This window comes from Xenopus tropicalis, chromosome 8 (assembly GCF_000004195.4).
Source record: "Xenopus tropicalis strain Nigerian chromosome 8, UCB_Xtro_10.0, whole genome shotgun sequence".
NCBI lineage: Eukaryota > Metazoa > Chordata > Amphibia > Anura > Pipidae > Xenopus > Xenopus tropicalis.
In genome coordinates, this window is record NC_030684.2 from 121,113,783 (window position 1) to 121,134,728 (window position 20,946).

Here is a 20,946-nt window from a genome sequence, read left to right on the forward strand (position 1 = left end):
TCAGTTGACATAAATTGGTTTTGATCAGGCTCTATTATGTGGGTCTGGAGCAGTAACCCTCCCAATAGACTATTTTCACCAATAAACTCTGTGAAGGTTACAAAGATGTACCATTTAACTTTGCAAGGAAAGTTTTCTCCATTTGAGAAACCTGCAGTGGACCATCTCTTCTTTTTGTCATTTTGTTGAACGTGGAGCTAGGGTTGTATGGGCATGGTTCAATTGAGTGGAGGATAGAGGCTTGGAGAGGCATATTGGGATTGTAGGGATTGGGTGAGAGACACCAGTGTAAATAATATATTTGAGAGGCCAAATAGTAGAAATAGAAATGGGAAAGCCCTAGCCCCCCTTTGGTTGTGGAGGAAGTCAATCTCACCCAGGAAATGCAGGGTGTCTTATTTGCCCATATATATGGGTTAATCAGTTTATTTATTTAGCTTCTTAAAAATAGAGCAGGAAATGGTAAACGGGGCATTGTGAAATATGTAAAGAAATTTTTGTAGGTATATCATTTTGGGGCTGTATTTTCCCATGAGAGTGGCATGGGAGACAGCCGATCTGTTGTCCTTGGCTTGCAGCTTATATATTGAGCTCTTTTAGGTGGGTGAGCCGGCTGAAGCAGGCAGGATTCATATGTGGTTCATGGAGCTACAAATAGCGCATTTAAAGTATGGACATCAAGTTTTTCTTATTTGGAAAACCCCAGGTCCTGAGCATTCAGGATAACAGGTCCCATACCTGTAACAGGTAAAAGCAGCCGCCATTGTACAAATGAACTACATTGTGCACTGCCTCATTTCCCTTTCTCAGTTGTGAATAGTGGATCCTTCCTGCACCTGGGGGATTATTTGCATTCTTGGGTTTCCTATTGACACACAACACAATCTTCAATTACAGTCAATGAGTTATGACTCCATATTAACTGAAAAATAGTAAGAGAGTGCTAATTTTGTATTCAGTAATCCAGTAGTGTTTCAACATGAGGCACATTGTACATTTACAATTAACTGTGAACTTTCAAGAGCTGGTATTTAAACTTAATCATTTAGCAAGATATAATTTATATATATATATATATATATATATATATATAACCCGCTAGATAAGGTTCATAGATCCAGATAATCAAATAGAAAGCAAACATTTAATAATTACGTTTATGAAGTAGTTCTTAGTAATACATTTAATAAATAACCAATAAATAAACAATTAGCGCCCGACATAGTTCCCACCCTAGAAACACTATATAACAACACCCTACAGGGACACCCACTATGGCATGAAGCCAACGACGCTAGAGTCATACTAATCCCTAAGGAAGGCAGAGACACCACCGAACCAAGTTCATACAGACCTATATCATTACTAAACCAAGACATAAAAATACTGTCCAAAATAATGGCCAATAGACTACAACAAATCCTACCAAAACTACTTACCGAACATCAAACTGGATTTCTAAGACAACGACACCCCGTCCAGGCCCTTAGGAAAATACTTTCAGTAGTCTACCAAAATAATCTAGAGAAAAGAAAACAAGAAATGCTAATAAATCTAGACGCCGACAAAGCCTTCGACAGAATTTCGCATGCACACCTACGACGACTACTAAAATTTCAACACTTTGGCATACAGACACTCAATTTGTACATTGCCTTATACAACTCCCCCAAAACATTTATCACAGTTAATAATTGCAACTCAGACAGATTTATCATAGGCAGGGGAACACGCCAGGGATGTCCTTTATCCCCCCTTTTATTTAACCTAGCCATAGACCCCTTACTGAGACACATGATAAAGACACCAGAACTGAAAGGGATCCAAATAGGCCAAATGACTCTTAAAGTGACAGCATTTGCCGACGATATCCTGTTATTTTTAAGCCAACCCCAATCGGAAACACCTGCAATATTAACACTAATACAAAGATTTGGAAAAGTAGCAGGTTTCCAAATAAATCTAGATAAATCGGAAGCCTTACAACTCACCCATTCACAACCCATGCAGTGGCCAACACAATTTCCTTTCAAAAAAGCAAAGCACAACATAAAATACCTAGGCATAAAGATACCCGCAGACCACAAAAAAACATACCAATTAAATAATAAGGAAAACGATAGACACCCTACAACAAGAAACACAAACATGGAAACACATCAACTTGACATTCTCCGGTAGAATACACTTCATTAAAATGTTTCTCTTTCCAAAACTACTATACCCCATGCAGATGCTGCCGTATTACATTAAACCTACAGATCTGAAACGACTGAACAATATCTTCAGAACCTTCATTTGGAACCAAAAACGCCCTAGAATAAGCCTTACCAAACTAGAACAACCCAAACATCTTGGAGGACTCAATCTCCCCAACATAAAAGAATACAATGAAGCGGCCCTTCTTCGATATGTAGGAGACTGGCTATTAAATAAAGACTGTTATACAAACACATCCATAGATCAATACCTCTCCGGTACCTACTCGGTTAATTATCTATTGCATATGCCCCAGACACAGCTCCCACACACAGCACAAAATAACCCTCTATTTATTGATGCCCACAAAGCATGGCATATGGTAAGGCGACGACACGACATATCAACAAACATCTCGCCACACCTAACATGGGTAGGGAATAAAAACTTTCCCACAGGCCTTCACAACCCCATCCTAACCCAATGGGGCAGGGAAGGGCTCTACAACATTTATAACCTACTGGGAAAAGACCATAAAATAATATCACAAACAGATATAATAAAAACATACCCATTCACCGCCCCGCACGCGTATCTACGCATGCAAATAGCCCACTACGCAGCACAAATTACGAAACAATTAACAGATAAGGATAACAACAGCCCAATCAACAAAATGTGGAGAAGCAAAAACACAAAACAAAACACATCAGCCATATATCAGACAATCAGAACACTAAGCGACGTTAATAACGAAAAACAACAAATCTTCAAATGGACTGCTAACATCCCAAACACAAATGCATCAAATATTCTAAAACAACATACAAATGCCATGAAACTGATCCCAGTTAGCAAATATCAAGATTTGACAATGCAAATCCTTCACAACTCATACCTCACCCCAGACAGGAGACACAAAATGGGTAATCTACCGACAAGTGAATGTCTGAGATGCCACTCTCCAACCGCAAACTTAATACATAACCTATGGACATGCCCCAAAATACAAATCTTTTGGAAAGAAATAGCCTCATACTGGACACAGGTGACAGGAAAACCCCTCCAAACAAAAATAGAATGGGCATTATTCAGTACCACCACATCATACATAGGCCTAACCAAATCAGAAAAATTATTGGCAGGGAGACTGTCGGCAGCAGCCCGGAAAACGATATTACACCAATGGCTAACTCCAGACACCCCATCCATAACACTAGCAAAACAAAAACTACATCACATATTTTACATGGATTGGTTAGAGACAACAACCAGAAAAGAACAAAAGACAGCAACATTCTTTAACACATGGTTTACATACATATCAGCCCTATCTCAACCAATTAGATATCTTATAGTTTACACATTTAGGCAAACTACGTGGTACGATACGGAAATACTCAGAGAACACCCATTTGTAGTCGAAGCATCCCAGTATATTCAAAACTTACAAAGCCAAGGAGCTGACCAGCAGATGCAAAGACCCCCCAGGAGCCAACAAATAAACAGACTGTTGGCCACATACCAACGGTAAAAGCAAAATTCCCACAGGACTCAAAGGACAAACAGGTATGAGCAGAAAGTTCAAAGTAATTATAATTGTTAAACTATGTATAAATCTTTAAAACCTTGTTACAAACAAGATGTAAACGAAAATACTGCATTATGAAAACTGCTGTAACAAAAACTTTGATCATCAAAAATAAAAAAACAATGATTAAAAAAAAAAAAAAAAATAACCAATAAATGCAGGTTGCTGGTAAGTATAGAACAGAGAGCCAGTACCTGAAGGATGCCCCAAACAGGGTGATCCCAACTTGAACCTTCTCTCATGATCAAACGTTTAGGGTCCCATGGCCCTTCGTCAGTGATAGTGAACCATAAGATTGTACAACATTAATAGGAAACAATACTGGGGCCAGTGAACATACATATTAAAGGGCAAATAACCCAATCACGATATACTTTTCTGCCCTGTTATTTAGAATTTAGTCCCTAATAGTCCGATAGAAAGTCCAACTTATTAAGGATCTATAAAAAGCTTTCTCTTGTTGCTGATTGGGGGAGAGGTGCAGGTAAGATTAACCCCTACCATTGCTGGAACTGCACCTAATAAGAGGCAAGGAAAGGTACCTACGACACTTTACTCAAAAATCTCTGTTTTGGTCCTTTGGGTGGTTGTAAATCTGTACGAACCATATCACCCAAATGCTTCCCCCTTTTATAAGCAAATAAAGGATATTCCTTAAAGACTTTTGATGCGGTTGGGTCATTCATAAGGATTGGCCGATACCTTCTAATCACCTTCCTTACTTTTTTAGAATAAATGTTGTGACAAAAGGTATTCTTTGAATTGTTTTTTGGTTTATAATAAAGCTTCCTGCAATATTCTATCTACATCCTTTCCTGCCTTCTGTAGGACTGATCTTGGGTAACCCTGGTTGATAAACATATCTATATTTTTTTTTATCCACATAGTCCTTTTCCTTAGAGGTAATCCATTTACACCTCATAAATTGACTCTTAGAAAGTCCTGTTGTGGTATTAGCTGCATGAAAGCTCTCATAGCACATAGTGCTGTTATTATTGACTGACTTTGTGTATAGGCTAGCGGATAGGCTACATTTATCTCTCTTAATGCATACACCAAGAAACTTAATGTGTGTTACTGTATGTCAAAATGCTTAATAAACCTAATGGTATTATGTGTCTTATTCACATATTAAGAGAACTGTAATCATTTTTCTTTAGTAACCTTCAAGACAAGGCGACTATACTGGAATATATATTTTGAAAACAACATATTCTGCAGGATAATCTTCTCTTCTATATCGTACATGAAGAGGTTGGCATAATTGGGAGCCAAGTTGGCACGCATACTTGTTCCTTGTCTCTGCAGCATCAATACCTGCACCCCTGCTATGCATATTACTAATTGGACAGTTTAATTTCGTCACATTGGGGTGTATGTAAGAAAGCTATTAAGTCATTTGAAGATATTAATACCATTACAGGTAAGAGCTCTGACACCTTCAGCTTCTCCCAACAAGGGAGAGCAGAGATTTTGTTGTCTGTAAGCAAATCATTTGCTGACAAACAGGGGGTATGTGTTACTTCTGAGAAGGAATTAAAGAGTAGAATTAAGACGTTATCAAAGAAAGATATCAGTTTGAGCCTTCTATGTAGTACATTACCGGAATATAAAATACAATAAAAAAAAGTACACCCAGGGGCTTGAAATGTAACTCAATCCCATTGAATGTAGTGTGCTGAACAAGGGTCTTACATAGTAATGGGTTTGAAGTCGATTTCTTTAAGTTTGGGGAGGCTAAGGGCTCATACTGACGAGTGTTCCTTCCTGAACCCCCTACGGGGGCAATCTCCAGCGTTCCACAACAGGGGAGCGCAGGAAGAAACAAAACCCATTGTTCCTTATGGGGCTGTACTCACGTAGACTGCGTTCCACCTGCATTCAACACTTACATGTGCCTGTGTGAGTACAGCCCCTAAGGAAGAATGGGGTGCATTTCTTCCTGCAGTATGTATGTATGTATGTATGTATCGAACGCAGAAGAACGCCACCACAGGGAAACACAGGGACAAGCACTCCTCAGTATGAGCCCTATAGGCAGCCATACACGGGCCAAAAACTAAAAATGTATTTCACTTTGGATAGAAAGTTGCATTGTTTATTTTAATTAGCATTGCTATATAGTGGAACACATTAGAAGTATCAGTATGGGTAACCCCAAATTTTTAAATGTAAGACCCAGTATTAATGCATTGCTTTGCATGTTTGCTTTATATAAGGAAGCCTAAACCCCTGTAACTTGTACATAATGTTTGTGTTGCAAATAAATGCTCCACCGTTCCACTGCAGGGCTGCACATTAGAAAGTCTGGAAAATATTTGCTTTAGGGTCAGTGCTCTGTGCACAAGTCCATTTTTCTTTGAATACCTGTTTCACATGAAGGCTCCCTCTCCATTCCGACTCCTTTAAAAAGACAGTGATTGCTCTCACAGAACGTTAAGGAAACCTTGATGCGAAGGATTTATTGTCTGAACCAAATGTTCCTACTAAGGAGGGAGGTATGAGCACTGAGAAATGAGCAGCAGCGCCGCCAAAGGATCTATGATGACACAGAAATACCAGATGTTTGGCATGTTTAGGGAGGCTTAGCCGAGATTTAATGAAAATCCACCCATGTGAGCTACCTATGGGTAATCTGACCTTCAAGTTTAAGAGAGAAACCGACTGTCTGTAAAAAAATGTGGAGGTAGAAGGTATAATAACCCCTAAATTGACGTCAGTACTAACAGCAGCACATCCAAGCGTGCTGATTTTTTATTATCTGCCAAAAATAACATCCATTTAACCGACCAGGAAGGCCCATAGTGTTGGGTAATGATTCTCTTATACAACCACTGGTCATCCTTATTGACAGCTATCTGAATCCCATAGCGCAAGAACTCCCCACATGTCTTTGTGACACTACTAACTTTTAAAATAGAATTTCTCACATACATTTATCAGAAGATGAGGATGTTTTCCTATGCATTATGGATGTTTCAAGCCTTTATACATACATCTCCCACAATAAAGGGCTGGAAGCCATAAATCAACATTTACATAAAAACATCTGCAGGACTTTTATTTGGTTGAGTTTCTCTGTTTCCTTCTACAAGTTGATCTAACCAGGGTCAGACTGGGGGGTGCAGGGCCACTGCCGGCTGCGTCCCCCGAACTCTCTAGAGGCCCCCGATGAGCCTCCCTAACCCCGCCCAATGTCCTCCACTGAGCGCGCTTAAGTTTAAAACATCAGAGGAGGAAAACTGTTGGCAGGGGTCTGGGCCACTGGGGCCCACCGGGTTGTTTCCCGGTGTCACTGCAGCCCAGTATGTCCCTGGTTCTAACTAGAAATTATTCCTACAGAAGGCAGGAAAAGGATGTGAATAGAATACCACAGGAAGTTTACAAGAGTTTACAAGGCCAGCAGTAGAGGAGCAGCAAAGATGGGGCAGTCTGTGACATCAAAGGGGTGATGATAAAAGGGGATCGACATCTTAAGGAGAATAAAGGGAAAAGACAGAGAAAGGGTACAACTTAAGGTTACAACTTAGGGTACAACTTAAGGTGCTTTACCAGCTGGGCCAATAAAATACCAGCCAGGCCAGGCAACCCTACACATGACTCACTGAAACTTGTGTATTATAATAAATAATGTACCCCCTCTTGTACTATATGATGATATTAGAAGTCACCTCAAAGTTCCATAACCTGTATAAAAATAGCACTAAGCAGCGCAGCCCAACAGCAACAAATCTGGAGTTAGGTGCAGGGGCAGCACAAGAGACACAAGGCAGTCCTGGCCTTACTGCCTGCCATACTGGGTGGGAGGGATTAAGGCCTCTCCCCGCCTCTCATGATTAGAGCAGTGCTGATTGCAGGCAATGCTGTATTTATGGGGGAAACACTGGTCCATATGGTCCATTCTGGAGCACAAGGACCTGCAGGCAAATGTACCACTGTAATCCTAGAGTACAGTGTATTCCTAGAACTTAATAAACACATACTAAAATGTTACATGTGCCCAGTGACAATACATAAGGATATATGTCAATTTTAGATAAGGACATGTAACCTGTTAAGCAAGCCACCCCAGTATTTGTCACTAATTGACAAATTATTTCTGTGGGGCATTTTTACCGAAGCTTCTGCCTTTGAACAGCGTTCAGGATTCCCACTTCTCCTGGTGTCATATTTTGTGTCGACTGAAATGATGTTGATATTCTGAGTAAAACTCTGCTTTATAGGTAGAGAAGTGCACAAAGTTTGCATGTAGCACTTAACTTCAAATATTTCCATCCCCCCAGGAAAGTACAACCACCCCATGTTCAAAGATAACATGAAGGACCAACAGAAACATGAGAACAGACATTAATGCCAGAGATTGGACCAGTCACATTGTTATTAGATATTATTGGTTTCATTCTATGGAGGGATTATAGGACCACATCATTATGTAAAGAAACAGATCTAAGCATTTTACCTTACAAATGTGTATATAGTTCAGCAAAAGATTACATGATATGTCCACACTATATACGGTTCATGGCTATGATAATCTTTACAGGAGAATCATGGTAAGCGCCACGCATGCTGGTGTGCAGGGCTCTTCTTATGTATCTGGCAAAGACAGCAGTGTCTAGATCAAGTGGGAAAAGGATTTGAGCGATGGTTGTGGAACGTGTTGTTAAGGTTCCTCCCCTTCGCTGATTTAGTTGAAGTTGCACATTCAGATACGTAACTCCATCATGCTCATGTGTTCCTTGCATATCCATTCTAATATTCTCAGAAGAGGCAACAGTACGGGCATTACTGGGAAAACAAAACTCAGCATTGACTCTGTTAATGAGATTGGAGGCTTCTGTATATTGTGCTTGTGTTGGTTGGCGGAAATCAGTATCAGGCATTTGGACAGATGTTAGTACCAACTCACGTCTATTTCCTGTATCTCTTACTCTGCAGATCTCTTCGTCCCCATTAGCACGTTTATACCGTTTTGTATCACAGTCGTCAATTACTTTCCCACAGTAATCCCAATCTTTGGTACCTGTGTAGCACCAGGTGTAATCATAACCGTGTGAATCACATGGGTGATCTATTCGGCACGGCACTCCTTTTGCAGTTAGATCATTTGATGGTGAACATTTCCCGAAATTGTCACGTCTGTCTGTACATTGAAAGTAATCTCTATTAAGTGTACACTCACTTTGACAAAGTGCATTATCTGAGGTATAGTAACTCGCAAACTCTTCAACTACATGTCCACATTTACTCCAACCTATATCTGTAAAACACTGCTCATAGTTGAAACCCATAACCTTCTGACAAGGTGATAAACACTGATTATAGTAGGAATCATAACCTTCCTTAGGGGAGCAGTGATCCCACCATCCAGTGTTGGCACCTTTTTGATTGCACCGATAGTATTCTGTGTTGTATCGTATACAGGGGCCCATGCAAGTCCCACCGGAGCTTGTTGTATAAACTTGTTTGGATAAAGCCAAAGGCAGGTTCAGCAGAACAGCAGCCAGCAGCAAGTCAGCAATAGATCTGAGGAACATCTGTTAAAGAAAAATGTACAGGCAAGTCAGTTTTTTTTATTTATATTTAATGTAACACTGATACATATAAAAAAAATTAGAGCCAAACCTTTGCCTGCATATTTATAGCACCAGTGTAGGAACATCCAGTTAAAATCATGGGCCAATATCCCACCTCTGGTGCCAATCACAGAACTAGCTACCTACTCCTGGGTAGGGTGACCCACAAATTACTCTGCCCAAACCCCCTTTTATGGCAGAATAACAGGCTGAGATATTTCATACATATTGTTGGCACAATATACCAGGTGAACCCATAGGTTAATGATAACAGTGAACATTTTAGCTGTCTGCAATTTGCCTATATGGTGTGTTTTGGGTTTTTTTTATATGCCACTTATATAGCTTATATGTTTGTTATGTTGATGTTTTCCATAGGGCTCATTTACAAGGGGTCATAGTAGGGGGGCCCTCTACACCACTTTCTGCACTGAACGCAGGATGAAAAATCCTGTGCTTGGTGAAGAGCACAGCGTTAGTGAGGTTATCATTAAATGACCCCTGTAGTTTTCTCTGATGCTGTTAAAGCAACAGTAACACCAAAAAATTTAAATCTTGTAAAGTAATAAAAATATAATGTACTGTTGACCTGCACTGACGGTTGTTGGGGAGCTTTGGGTGTTAAGTGTGCGAGTTATAGTTCCATTATCCCCTTTTCCTTTTTTGACCTACAACTATTGACATGTTTGGGATAAACATAAAGATAGTATAAGAACTTTAGAAAATGTGTATTTTTGTACACAGATAGGCAATAGTCTTCGAGTCTGCACGTTTGACAACACGGCAAAACATGAATTCTATAAACACAGATATTGAACAAAGAAAATGGATACAAAAATAGCATTCTTCAGTGTACAAAAGGAGGCTTATTCTTAGGAGTATATTTATCCTGCTGTGTAAAAAGTGGAGTGAGGCCTTACTGGTGATGTTGCCCTCAGCAACCAATTAGCAATTAGAGGGGAGAAAACCCTCAAACAGCAGGAATACTGGCAGACTATAGAAACCACCTGCACTTTAATCTCAGAGGCCAACAACATGGGCTCATACTATGCAGCACACGTCTGGATTCTACCGTAAAGGGCCACAAAGCCAAGCAGATTATACAGAAGGCCAAAAACAACTGCTAAATGAATGTGTAAGACAGACCCATCTTCCAGTTGATGCTTTAGAACACAACATGACTCGGTTAGAATGGAGCCTGACCTCGCTGTTACCTACCGCAATGGGGGAGAGAGTGATGGGTTTCACAAAACAAGCACAACTATAGCAGCACAACAAGGGCAAGGAAAAGCATCAGAACAAGTTCTCCATTTTGGTATCCCGTATCCAGAAAAACAAAGAAAAGTGGTCAAGAATCTGTCTGACAGGACTCTTACACGGCAAAGATGGAGGTCCTAGCCAAAGGTTTAAACTTTGCAATTGCTCCAAAAACCATTCCTGTGGTAGATATTCTCGCAGCCAATTAACAGCACTGTACGTGGCCGACAATAAATGTTGCACCCTCCCTCCGCCTCTATTCTAACTAAAAAAATATGTATAGGAGTATGACATATGTACAGCATAACCCTGGAAGAGCAGTAGCTGCCCCCAGGGCCGCCATCAGGGGGGCACAGGGGGTACAGCTGTCCCGGGCCCGGACGATTTTAACTTTTAAAGGGGGGGCGGCGGCGCTACAGTTTTCTTAGTAGCTCGGGCCCCCTTTAATCAATTCCGGGCCCCCTGTCATTGGTGGTCAGCGGGTGATCCTATTGGTCGCGCCCCGTGCGTACATGCACGTCAGTACGCACGGGGCGCAACCTTATAAAAGGGCCTGGCGTCTTTCGGCACTCAGAAGTGCAGTGCTGTCATGAACGAAGTACCTCGCCAGATGAGCCGAACGAGGAAAGGGGGGCTGTGCTGTGCTGGCTACCAATGTACTAGGGTTGGGGCACTGCTGGCTACCAGTGTACAAGGGGGGCCCTGCTGGCTACCAATGTACTAGGGTTGGGGCACTGCTGGCTACCAATGTACTAGGGTTGGGGCACTGCTGGCTACCAATGTACTAGGGTTGGGGCACTGCTGGCTACCAATGTACTAGGGTTGGGGCACTGCTGACTACCAATGTACTAGGGTTGGGGCACTGCTGGCTACCAATGTACTAGGGTTGGGGCACTGCTGGCTACCAATGTACTAGGGGGGAGGCACTGCTGGCTACCAATGTACTAGGGGGGAGGCACTGCTGGCTACCAATGTATTAGGGGGGAGGCACTGCTGGCTACTAATGTACTAGGGTTGGGGCACTGCTGGCTACCAATGTACTAGGGGGGAGGCACTGCTGGCTACCAATGTACTAGGGTTGGGACACTGCTGGCTACCAATGTACTGGGGGGGGGGGCACTGCTGGCTACCAATGTACTAGGGGGGAGGCACTGCTGGCTACCAATGTGCTAGGGGGGAGGCACTGCTGGCTACCAATGTACTAGGGTTGGGGCACTGCTGGCTACCAATGTATTTGGGTTGGGGCACTGCTGGCTACCAATGTACTAGGGGGGGCACGGCTGGCTACCAATGTCTTTGAGTCCTTTGTACTGCTGGGAGGGGGCCCCAGGAAATTTTCTTGTGAGGGGCTCCGTGATTTCTGATGGCGGCCCTGGCTGCCCCTAAACTATGAAGGACACCATCTTCCAAGGTTTACACTTAATCTTTTTACACCAACGCTATTGACTTGAATTAGAATTAGGTAGATGCTCTATCAGTGAGTATCTTACTATACTGTCTATAAGTCTGATTAAAGGGGTGTGATGTTAGGAATACCTGGCCAGGTTTGGGTATTTTACCTTTTAAAGTGTTTTTAACTGTTTGGGGCTTATATCTTGTTATCATTTTTAGTATATGGAGCTTTCTTTCAAACCACTGGATATACTGGAACGTTTTTTAAGTGTAAACCTTGAAAGATGTTATCATTCATTCTGTATAATCTATATTGCTAAATTTGTATGTTACCCTTTATTCTGTAGCCTTGTACTACTGAACTTGTAAATAAAAGTGAGTCCATATAAGACATGCAGTTTTTATTGTAATAGACTATTTAATAAAAGAGGAAAAACTTTTCAAACCCTCTAGAAGTGTTTTATATTTAGGGCTCTGGCACACGAAGGAGTTTAGTCGCCCCCGACAAAGCTCCCATGTTGCGGGCGACTAAACTCCCCATATGACATCCCACCAGCGAAAATGTAAATCGCCGGTGGGATGGCATATGCGGCGGTGCGATTTCCGGTAATCGCTGAAGTTGCCTCGCGATGCAACTTCAGCGATTTGCCGAAATCGCTTGCACAACGTGTGCCATCCCACCAGCGACTTACATTTTCGCCGGTGGGATGGCAGTTCGGGGAGATTAGTTGCCCGTGAACAGGGAGATTTGTTGGGGCGACTAATCTCCCCTTGTACCAGAGCCCTTAAGGGCGCTGTTACTAATAAATTCTTGAGTTACAGCTGCCTGGTTATTGTCTACTAGAGATAGCAGCCGTATCAAGGCTCAGGGCTGTGTAAAGAACAAAAACATGGAACAGAAAAGAATGCATTAGGAGGTTTATCAGTGACGGAGAGGGAGGTGAAGAGCACAGGTATAGGCATAAGTACTTTTGGTGATGGCACACACCCAAGGGTGACAAATTTGCCAAAAATACCTGAATGGTGCAATGTGGTAATGGGCCCAGATAAAACTTAACTCACATAATTGTGTGAGAATGCAAAATAAATCATTTTTGTGCAATTGTGCATGAGTGAAGATTTCCCTGCAATAATTCTCCACTGCTAATGCCAGACCTGCCGATTCCTCCTCCTGTGTGAGTGCTAATAGGTAATGCATCATAAAAAAAAGTAAACTGGCCCTTTCTGCTTTGCTGAAAAATCTGTGAAATGCAAAATGTCATTGTGGAGTCAATGGGGAGGGGAAATGACATTGCAGTTGCGGTTACATTGCAGGGATCCTTCCCAACCTGCTGGGATGCTTGGCAATGACACACGTATCAGTAACATTGTACATTCCCTATAAAAAAATGAAGCTGCTCTACATGGACTTTCAAATGATGTTTCTATTGCTACGGACTGCTTGTGGGGGACATAAATGCAAACGCAGCTAAAAAGCTTAGGTGCTTTAGGTCATCGGTGCAGAGCTGACCCCACAATTCAGGGCATGGTGGGGGTAACGCTATTTCATGTGCCATGTCATTTTAAAGGTTTAAGTTAGAATTACCTATTTATAACAACTTTGAAACTGGTTTAATTATAATTATCACATAATATGTCACAGTTTTAACCCAATATATTTGTGCCAATAGATATAAGCAGAAGACCGTTGCACATTTATATGTGGGCTGCTTTGATATTTTTTTGCCAGGGCTGCTTTTTACTTCCAGTCCGGCCCAGGATGACCTTGAGTATATTTTACCCCCCGGTTGTATATCATGGGGCTTATACAGTAGCACAAAGCAGAATTTAATTATGAACAAATTACTTTAATTAATAGAAGTTTCTGCTCAGCTGGCTTCAGTGACTCTGGGCCATTGGACTACCCAGGGGAAATGTTTGTATATAGATTTTACTTACACAGAGCTACTTTTATACACAGCACTGTACATCCAAACAATACACTCATACAAATATCACCTGTAGGGGAGAGCAGCTTATTATGGGGGGACAAATATGTCTGAGCTCAGGAGCAGAAACAATATTGGTTCTACTGTATGGAGATCCTTCTGGGGGGTAGCATTTATGGCACGCTGGCTGAAATGTCATATTAGCGCCACTGAGTAGTACAAACCCACTGAGTACTACAAACCCATGGTGTACTACAAACCCACTGGGTACTACAAACCCACGGTGTTCTACAAACCCACTGAGTACTACAAACCCACGGTGTACTACAAACCCACTGAGTACTACAAACCCACGGTGTACTACAAACCCACTGAGTACTACAAACCCACTGAGTACTACAAACCCACTGAGTACTGCAAACCCACTGAGTACTACAAACCCACTGTGTAATACAAATTCACGGAGTACTACAAACCCATGGTATACTACAAACCCACGGTGTACTGCAAACCCATTGAGTACTGCAAACCCACGGTGTACTACAAACCCACTGAGCACTACAAACCCACTGTGTACTACAAACCCACTGTGTACTACAAACCCACTGAGTACTACAAACCCAGTGAGTACTGCAAACCCACTGAGAACTACAAACCCACAGTGTACTACAAACCTACTGAGTACTGCAAACCCACTGAGTACTACAAACCCACTGAGTACTGCAAACCCACTGAGAACTACAAACCCACAGTGTACTACAAACCCACTGAGTACTACAAACCCACTGAGTACTACAAACCCACAGTGTACTACAAACCCACTGAGAACTACAAACCCACAGTGTACTACAAACCTACTGAGTACTGCAAACCCACGGTGTACTGCAAACCCACTGAGCACTACAAACCCACTGAGCACTACAAACCCATTGAGCACTACAAACCCACTGAGTACTACAAACCCACTGAGTACTGCAAACCCACTGAGAACTACAAACCCACAGTGTACTACAAACCTACTGAGTACTGCAAACCCACTGAGTACTACAAACCCACTGAGTACTGCAAACCCACTGAGAACTACAAACCCACAGTGTACTACAAACCTACTGAGTACTGCAAACCCACGGTGTACTGCAAACCCACTGAGCACTACAAACCCACTGAGTACTACAAACCCACTGAGTACTACAAACCCACTGAGTACTACAAACCCACTGAGTACTACAAACCCACTGAATGCTACTTACTGAGGAACTGTACACTATAACAAGGTTATTACACCCAGTAAAAGCCGCCCTGTGATTAGATGTGTGTCCCCATGAGGGCAATTGTGTTTAGGGCACCTGCCTAATTCTTTGCTTAGTCCTTTCCTTATCCACAATACAATAAATATATAAAATTTCACGTTTTGTTTCAAGTTTAAAAACACCCTTTGACTCCAATGCATTTAGCGTGAGATAAAAAAAACTGCCACTGATTCCAATGCCTTTAATTAATTTTTTTGCAAAATGTCACCATTTGGCCAGTCGGCAGTATCTGGTGATGTGACTTACAGGTCTATGGTAATGTGCAGAGCCATGAGAGATGCTTTGGCAAGATTATATCTAACACATTTAAATCTCCAGCCACACAAAAGGAGTTGGGCTCCGCTACCTGCTTATAATCATTACTCTTACCTTTATATCCAGAATTCTATTCAGTAGGAAATATCACTTCTCTGAACATACAGTTTGCAATCTGATATAGGTGGCACTAACCCGCTGGCTTTATAGAGGATTGTTTTTCTTTGCTCAATCATTTACCAGGGAAATTTACATTTCCTGGGAAAAGGCTAAAGGGAATGTGGCAATTGTTTTTCAGATTTCTGTGCAAATGAATTTGCCACGGAATCAGTAGAAGGGAGGCCTTGTGTTTGTGCTGGATATGAAATTGCTTACAAGGTTGAGAAATAACTAAAATGTTTTGTCTGCGTGTGTTGATTGGGTTCGTGCTTGGATCTAATTGTATAGATATAAAAATATTTCCCCGATGATCTTACAGTTAATTTGACAGCTGCAGATCATACTTATTAATGGTAGTACAGGGGCTTCAGGGACTTGAATGACTTTACTGCAGACTTCAGTTGACATAAATTGGTTGTGATTGGGCTGTAAGGTGGGTCTGGAGCAGTAACCTTCCCAGTGGACTATTTTCACCAATAAACTTTGGTTAAGAGCAGGGTCAACAAATGGGGTTGTGATTTCTGCTGTGCTATTGCTTTAGCCCAAAACATGTCATAATGTGACTAAGGGGAACCTTTACTTGCTCTAAATACATTATTTAAACCGTGTTACATTCATTCATTCAGAATCCATGATCACAGGAAGAAGACAGGCACCATTTTGTTGAAGTTGTATTTACCTTGAAAGGAGGAACTGATGCACAACTCCAAGAGCAGGCAATATTTGATTAACAGCTGAAATCTATATATGTTGCCTGTCCTGTAATTCACAGCATTCTGGAAACCGGGTTTCTGGATAAGGGATCCCATACTTGGGTCTTGTTTAATAAAAAGCCTTTTGCAGCATAGTACTTCCTCCTTGTCTCCATCTGTCAGCTTTTTACCGTTTATATCAGTCCTTGGACAGAGGCACATGGAAGTTACCAGAGGGAACCTCAACCAATAACGCTTTGGCTTATTGGAACTGTGAGCATCAGCCTTTAGCGAAGGTGTGCATCTCACATTATGGCAATGAGTTCCCCAGTGAGTATTTCCTCAGAGCAGATGTAGCGCCACAAAGAAAGATACTACAGCACTTTTGGGAACCCCTAATGTTAGGATGTCCCCATGTTTGCAATGCGTTCAATACAGTTATATCACAATGGGGCAATACTGAACACACTGGCCTATAACTTCCGTGTATGGATAGTTTTATAAAAGCAGCAGGGGTGAAGGTCCCTCTCTGTACACAGTGTGTGAGATGTTTGTGTATGTGAGAGGCAGCTCTCAGGAGCCAAAGATATAAAGTACAATTGTATTTTTACTTCATAGTACAGGTATGGGACCTGTTATTCAGAATGCTCGGGACCTGGGTTTTTTTTCCAGATAAGGGATCGTTCTGTAATTAGGATCTCCACTTAAGTCTACTAAAAGTAATTCAAATATTGAATAAACCCAATAGGGCTGTTCTGCCCCCAATAAGGATTAATTATATTTTAGTTGGGATCAAGTGCAGGTACTGTTTTATTATTACAGAGAAAAGGGAATCATTTAACCATGAAATAAACCCAATAGGGCTGTTCTGCCCCAATAAGGGGTAATTATATCTTAGTTGGGATCAAGTACAGGTACTGTTTTATTATTACAGAGAAAAGGGAATCATTTAACTATGAAATAAACCCAATAGGATTGTTTAGCCCCCAATAAGGGGTAATTATATCTTAGTTGGGATCAAGTACAGGTACTGTTTTATTATTACAGAGAAAAGGGAATCATTTAACCATTAAATAAACCCAATAGGGCTGTTCTGCCCCCAATAAGGGGTAATTATATCTTAGTTGGGATCAAGTACAGGTACTGTTTTATTATTACATAGAAAAGGGAATCATTTAACTATGAAATAAACCCAATAGGATTGTTTAGCCCCCAATAAGGGGTAATTATATCTTAGTTGGGATCAAGTACAGGTACTGTTTTATTATTACAGAGAAAAGGGAATCATTTAACCATTAAATAAACCCAATAGGGCTGTTCTGCCCCCAATAAGGGGTAATTATATCTTAGTTGGGATCAAGTACAAGGTACTGTTTTATTATTACAGAGAAAAGGGAATAATTTAACCATTAAATAAACCCAATAGGGCTGTTCTGCCCCCAATAAGGGGTAATTATATCTTAGTTGGGATCAAGTACAGGTACTGTTTTATTATTACAGAGAAAAGGGAATCATTTAACTATGAAATAAACCCAATAGGATTGTTTAGCCCCCAAAGATAGAAAATGAGGAGCGCATCGCGGCCGAGGCCAAGACTAACCCCAAAAAGTTTTTTAAGTATATTAATAGTAAAAAGATGCAGGTTGAGGGTGTGGCCCCATTGAGTTATAATAACAATATGGTTACAGCGGATACAGAAAAGGCAGATGTGCTTAACCAGTTCTTTTCTTCTGTGTATACAGTAGAGGAGCCACTGGGCCAAGTCCCACCCAATAGCTGCACTGTTGCCTCAGCTCCAACTACACAGTGGTTGGCACAGGATATGGTGCTTAAAGGGTTACACACAATAAATGTAAACAAGGCACCGGGGCCAGATGGAATACACCCTCGGGTACTGAGAGAGCTAGGGGCAGAATTGCAGTGGCCCTTGTTTCTGATATTCTCAGACTCGCTCTCATCAGGTATGGTACCTAGGGATTGGAAGAAGGCGAATGTCACTCCCATATTTAAAAAGGGAATAAGATCTCAGCCTGGCAATTATAGGCCTGTAAGTTTGACATCCGTGGTGGGCAAGTTATTTGAAGGCTTGTTAAGGGATCACATTCAAAATTATGTAGTGGAGAATGCCATTATGAGCAGTAATCAGCATGGCTTTATGAAGGACAGGTCATGTCAGACCAATTTAATTGCTTTTTATGATGAGGTAAGTAAGAAGCTGGACAGTGGGGATGCAGTAGATATAATCTATTTGGATTTTGCCAAAGCATTTGATACCGTTCCCCACAAACGACTGCTTTCTAAGCTAAGGTCTATTGGTCTTAGTGAAGTCGTTTGCACATGGATAGAAAACTGGCTACAGGATCGGGTACAGAGGGTGGTTGTTAATGGCACATTCTCTACTTGGAGTAAGGTTCTCAGTGGGGTCCCTCAGGGTTCTGTACTGGGTCCACTTTTGTTTAATTTGTTCATAAATGACTTAGGGGAGGGTATTATGAGTAATGTATCAGTGTTTGCAGATGACACAAAACTCTGCAGACCAGTCAATTCTATCCAGGATGTGACATCCCTGCAGCAGGATCTTGACCAACTGGCAATCTGGGCAGCTAAGTGGCAGATGAGATTTAATGTGGATAAATGTAAGGTCATGCACCTGGGATGTAAAAACATGCAAGCCCCGTATACCTTTAATGGGACTGCACTAGGCAAATCCATAATGGAGAAGGATCTTGGAGTCCTTGTAGATAATAAACTTGGCTGTAGCAAGCAATGCCAGGCAGCAGCTGCAAGGGCAAACAAGGTTTTGAGCTGTATTAAAAGGGGTATAGATTCACGGGAGGAGGGGGTTATTCTTCCCCTTTACAGAGCGCTGGTAAGGCCCCATCTAGAATATGCTGTTCAGTTTTGGTCTCCAGTGCTCAAACGGGACATTATTGAGTTAGAGAGGGTCCAGAGAAGGGCAACTAAGCTGGTAAAGGGTATGGAAAGTCTCAGTTATGAAGAAAGACTGGCCAAGTTGGGTCTGTTTACACTGGAGAAGAGGCGCTTAAGAGGTGACATGATAACTATGTATAAATATATAAGGGGATCATATAATAACCTCTCTAATGTTTTATTTACCAGTAGGTCCTTCCAACGGACACGAGGGCACCCACTCCGTTTAGAAGAAGGGAGGTTCCATTTAAATATTCGGAAAGGATTTTTTACAGTGAGAGCTGTGAAGTTGTGGAATTCCCTCCCCGAATCAGTCGTACTGGCTGATACATTATATAGCTTTAAGAAGGGGCTGGATGGATTCTTAGCAAGTGAGGGAATACACGGTTATGGGAGATAGCTCTTAGTACAAGTTGATCCAGGGACTGGTCCGATTGCCATCTTGGAGTCAGGAAGGAATTTTTTCCCCTCTGAGGCAAATTAGAGAGGTTTCAGATGGGGTTTTTTGCCTTCCTCTGGATCAACTTGTAGTTAGGCAGGTTAAGTATAGGCATTATGGTTGAACTTGATGGACGTATGTCTTTTTTCAACCCAACTTACTATGTTACTATGTTACTATGTTACTATGTAATAAGGGGTAATTATATCTTAGTTGGGATCAAGTACAGGTACTGTTTTATTATTACAGAGAAAAGGGAATCATTTAACCATTAAATAAACCCAATAGGGCTGTTCTGCCCCCAATAAGGGGTAATTATATCTTAGTTGGGATCAAGTACAGGTACTGTTTTATTATTACAGAGAAAAGGGAATAATTTAACCATTAAATAAACCCAATAGGGCTGTTCTGCCCCCAATAAGGGGTAATTATATCTTAGTTGGGATCAAGTACAGGTACTGTTTTATTATTACAGAGAAAAGGGAAATCATTTGTAAAAATCAGAATTATTTGCTTATAATGGAGTCTATGGGAGATGGCCTTTCCGTAATTTGGAAATTTCTGGATAACGGGTTTCAGGGTAATGGATCCCATTCCATACCTGTTTCACATGAAGCCTCCCTCTCCATTCCGGTTCCTTTAAAAAGACAGTGATTTCTTTCAGAGAACGGTAAGGATTTATTGAAAGTACATGGACTCCTTCACAGGGACACTGACCTTTTGGGAAACACTTGGGGTTGCCTGGGAACTCCAGGCAGGAAGGAGGTGCAGTCATGGGGGTAGGTTACTTCATCATGGGAGCGGGGCTATGACACAGCAGTTGGCGATTGGCCAATTGCCATGTCAATCTTTGGGAATTTTACCTGGTTTTTCAAATTGGGAAAAATGGGCAGGTAGTTTTGACCCGGACAGCCCTACCGAAAACTGGCCTATCCGGGTCAAAACCGGCAACCCTAGAAAAACATACCAGCTGTGTGAAATCCCTGCTGTGTCTCAAAATGCTGGTGCTGATGACAAAGAAATACCAAATCCTTCAATGTAGCTGTAGGTTTTTTTATTACTATTTTTTTTGGTTGGGGGGGTCCTACTGTTTTTTTTGGATGTGTCAGGCATGTTTGGGGAGGCTTAGCCGAGCCTAAATGAAAATCCACCCATGTGAGTTACTTATGGGTAATCTGACCTTCAAGTTTAAGAGAGAAACTGACTGTAAAATGAAG

General features: G+C 41.5%; 1 protein-coding gene across 1 annotated transcript; it reads right to left on the reverse strand.

Annotated features, from left to right (window-relative positions):
* Window positions 1–7,988: 7,988 nt before the first annotated feature.
* LOC100489916 lies at window positions 7,989–15,703 on the reverse strand. The gene is made up of 2 exons (XM_004917329.3): window positions 15,623–15,703; window positions 7,989–9,327 (listed from the first exon to the last, which is right to left on the reverse strand). Exon 2 carries the CDS (start codon window positions 9,325–9,327, stop codon window positions 8,299–8,301), a length of 1,029 nt encoding a protein of 342 aa, XP_004917386.2. The 5' UTR covers window positions 15,623–15,703; the 3' UTR covers window positions 7,989–8,298.
* Between the last annotated feature and the right edge of the window lie 5,243 nt (window positions 15,704–20,946).

Coding starts and splice junctions, on each gene's coding strand:
- LOC100489916 (XM_004917329.3), bottom strand. CDS start 9,327: ATGTTCCTCAGATCTATTGCTGACTTGCTGCTGGCTGCTGTTCTGCTG.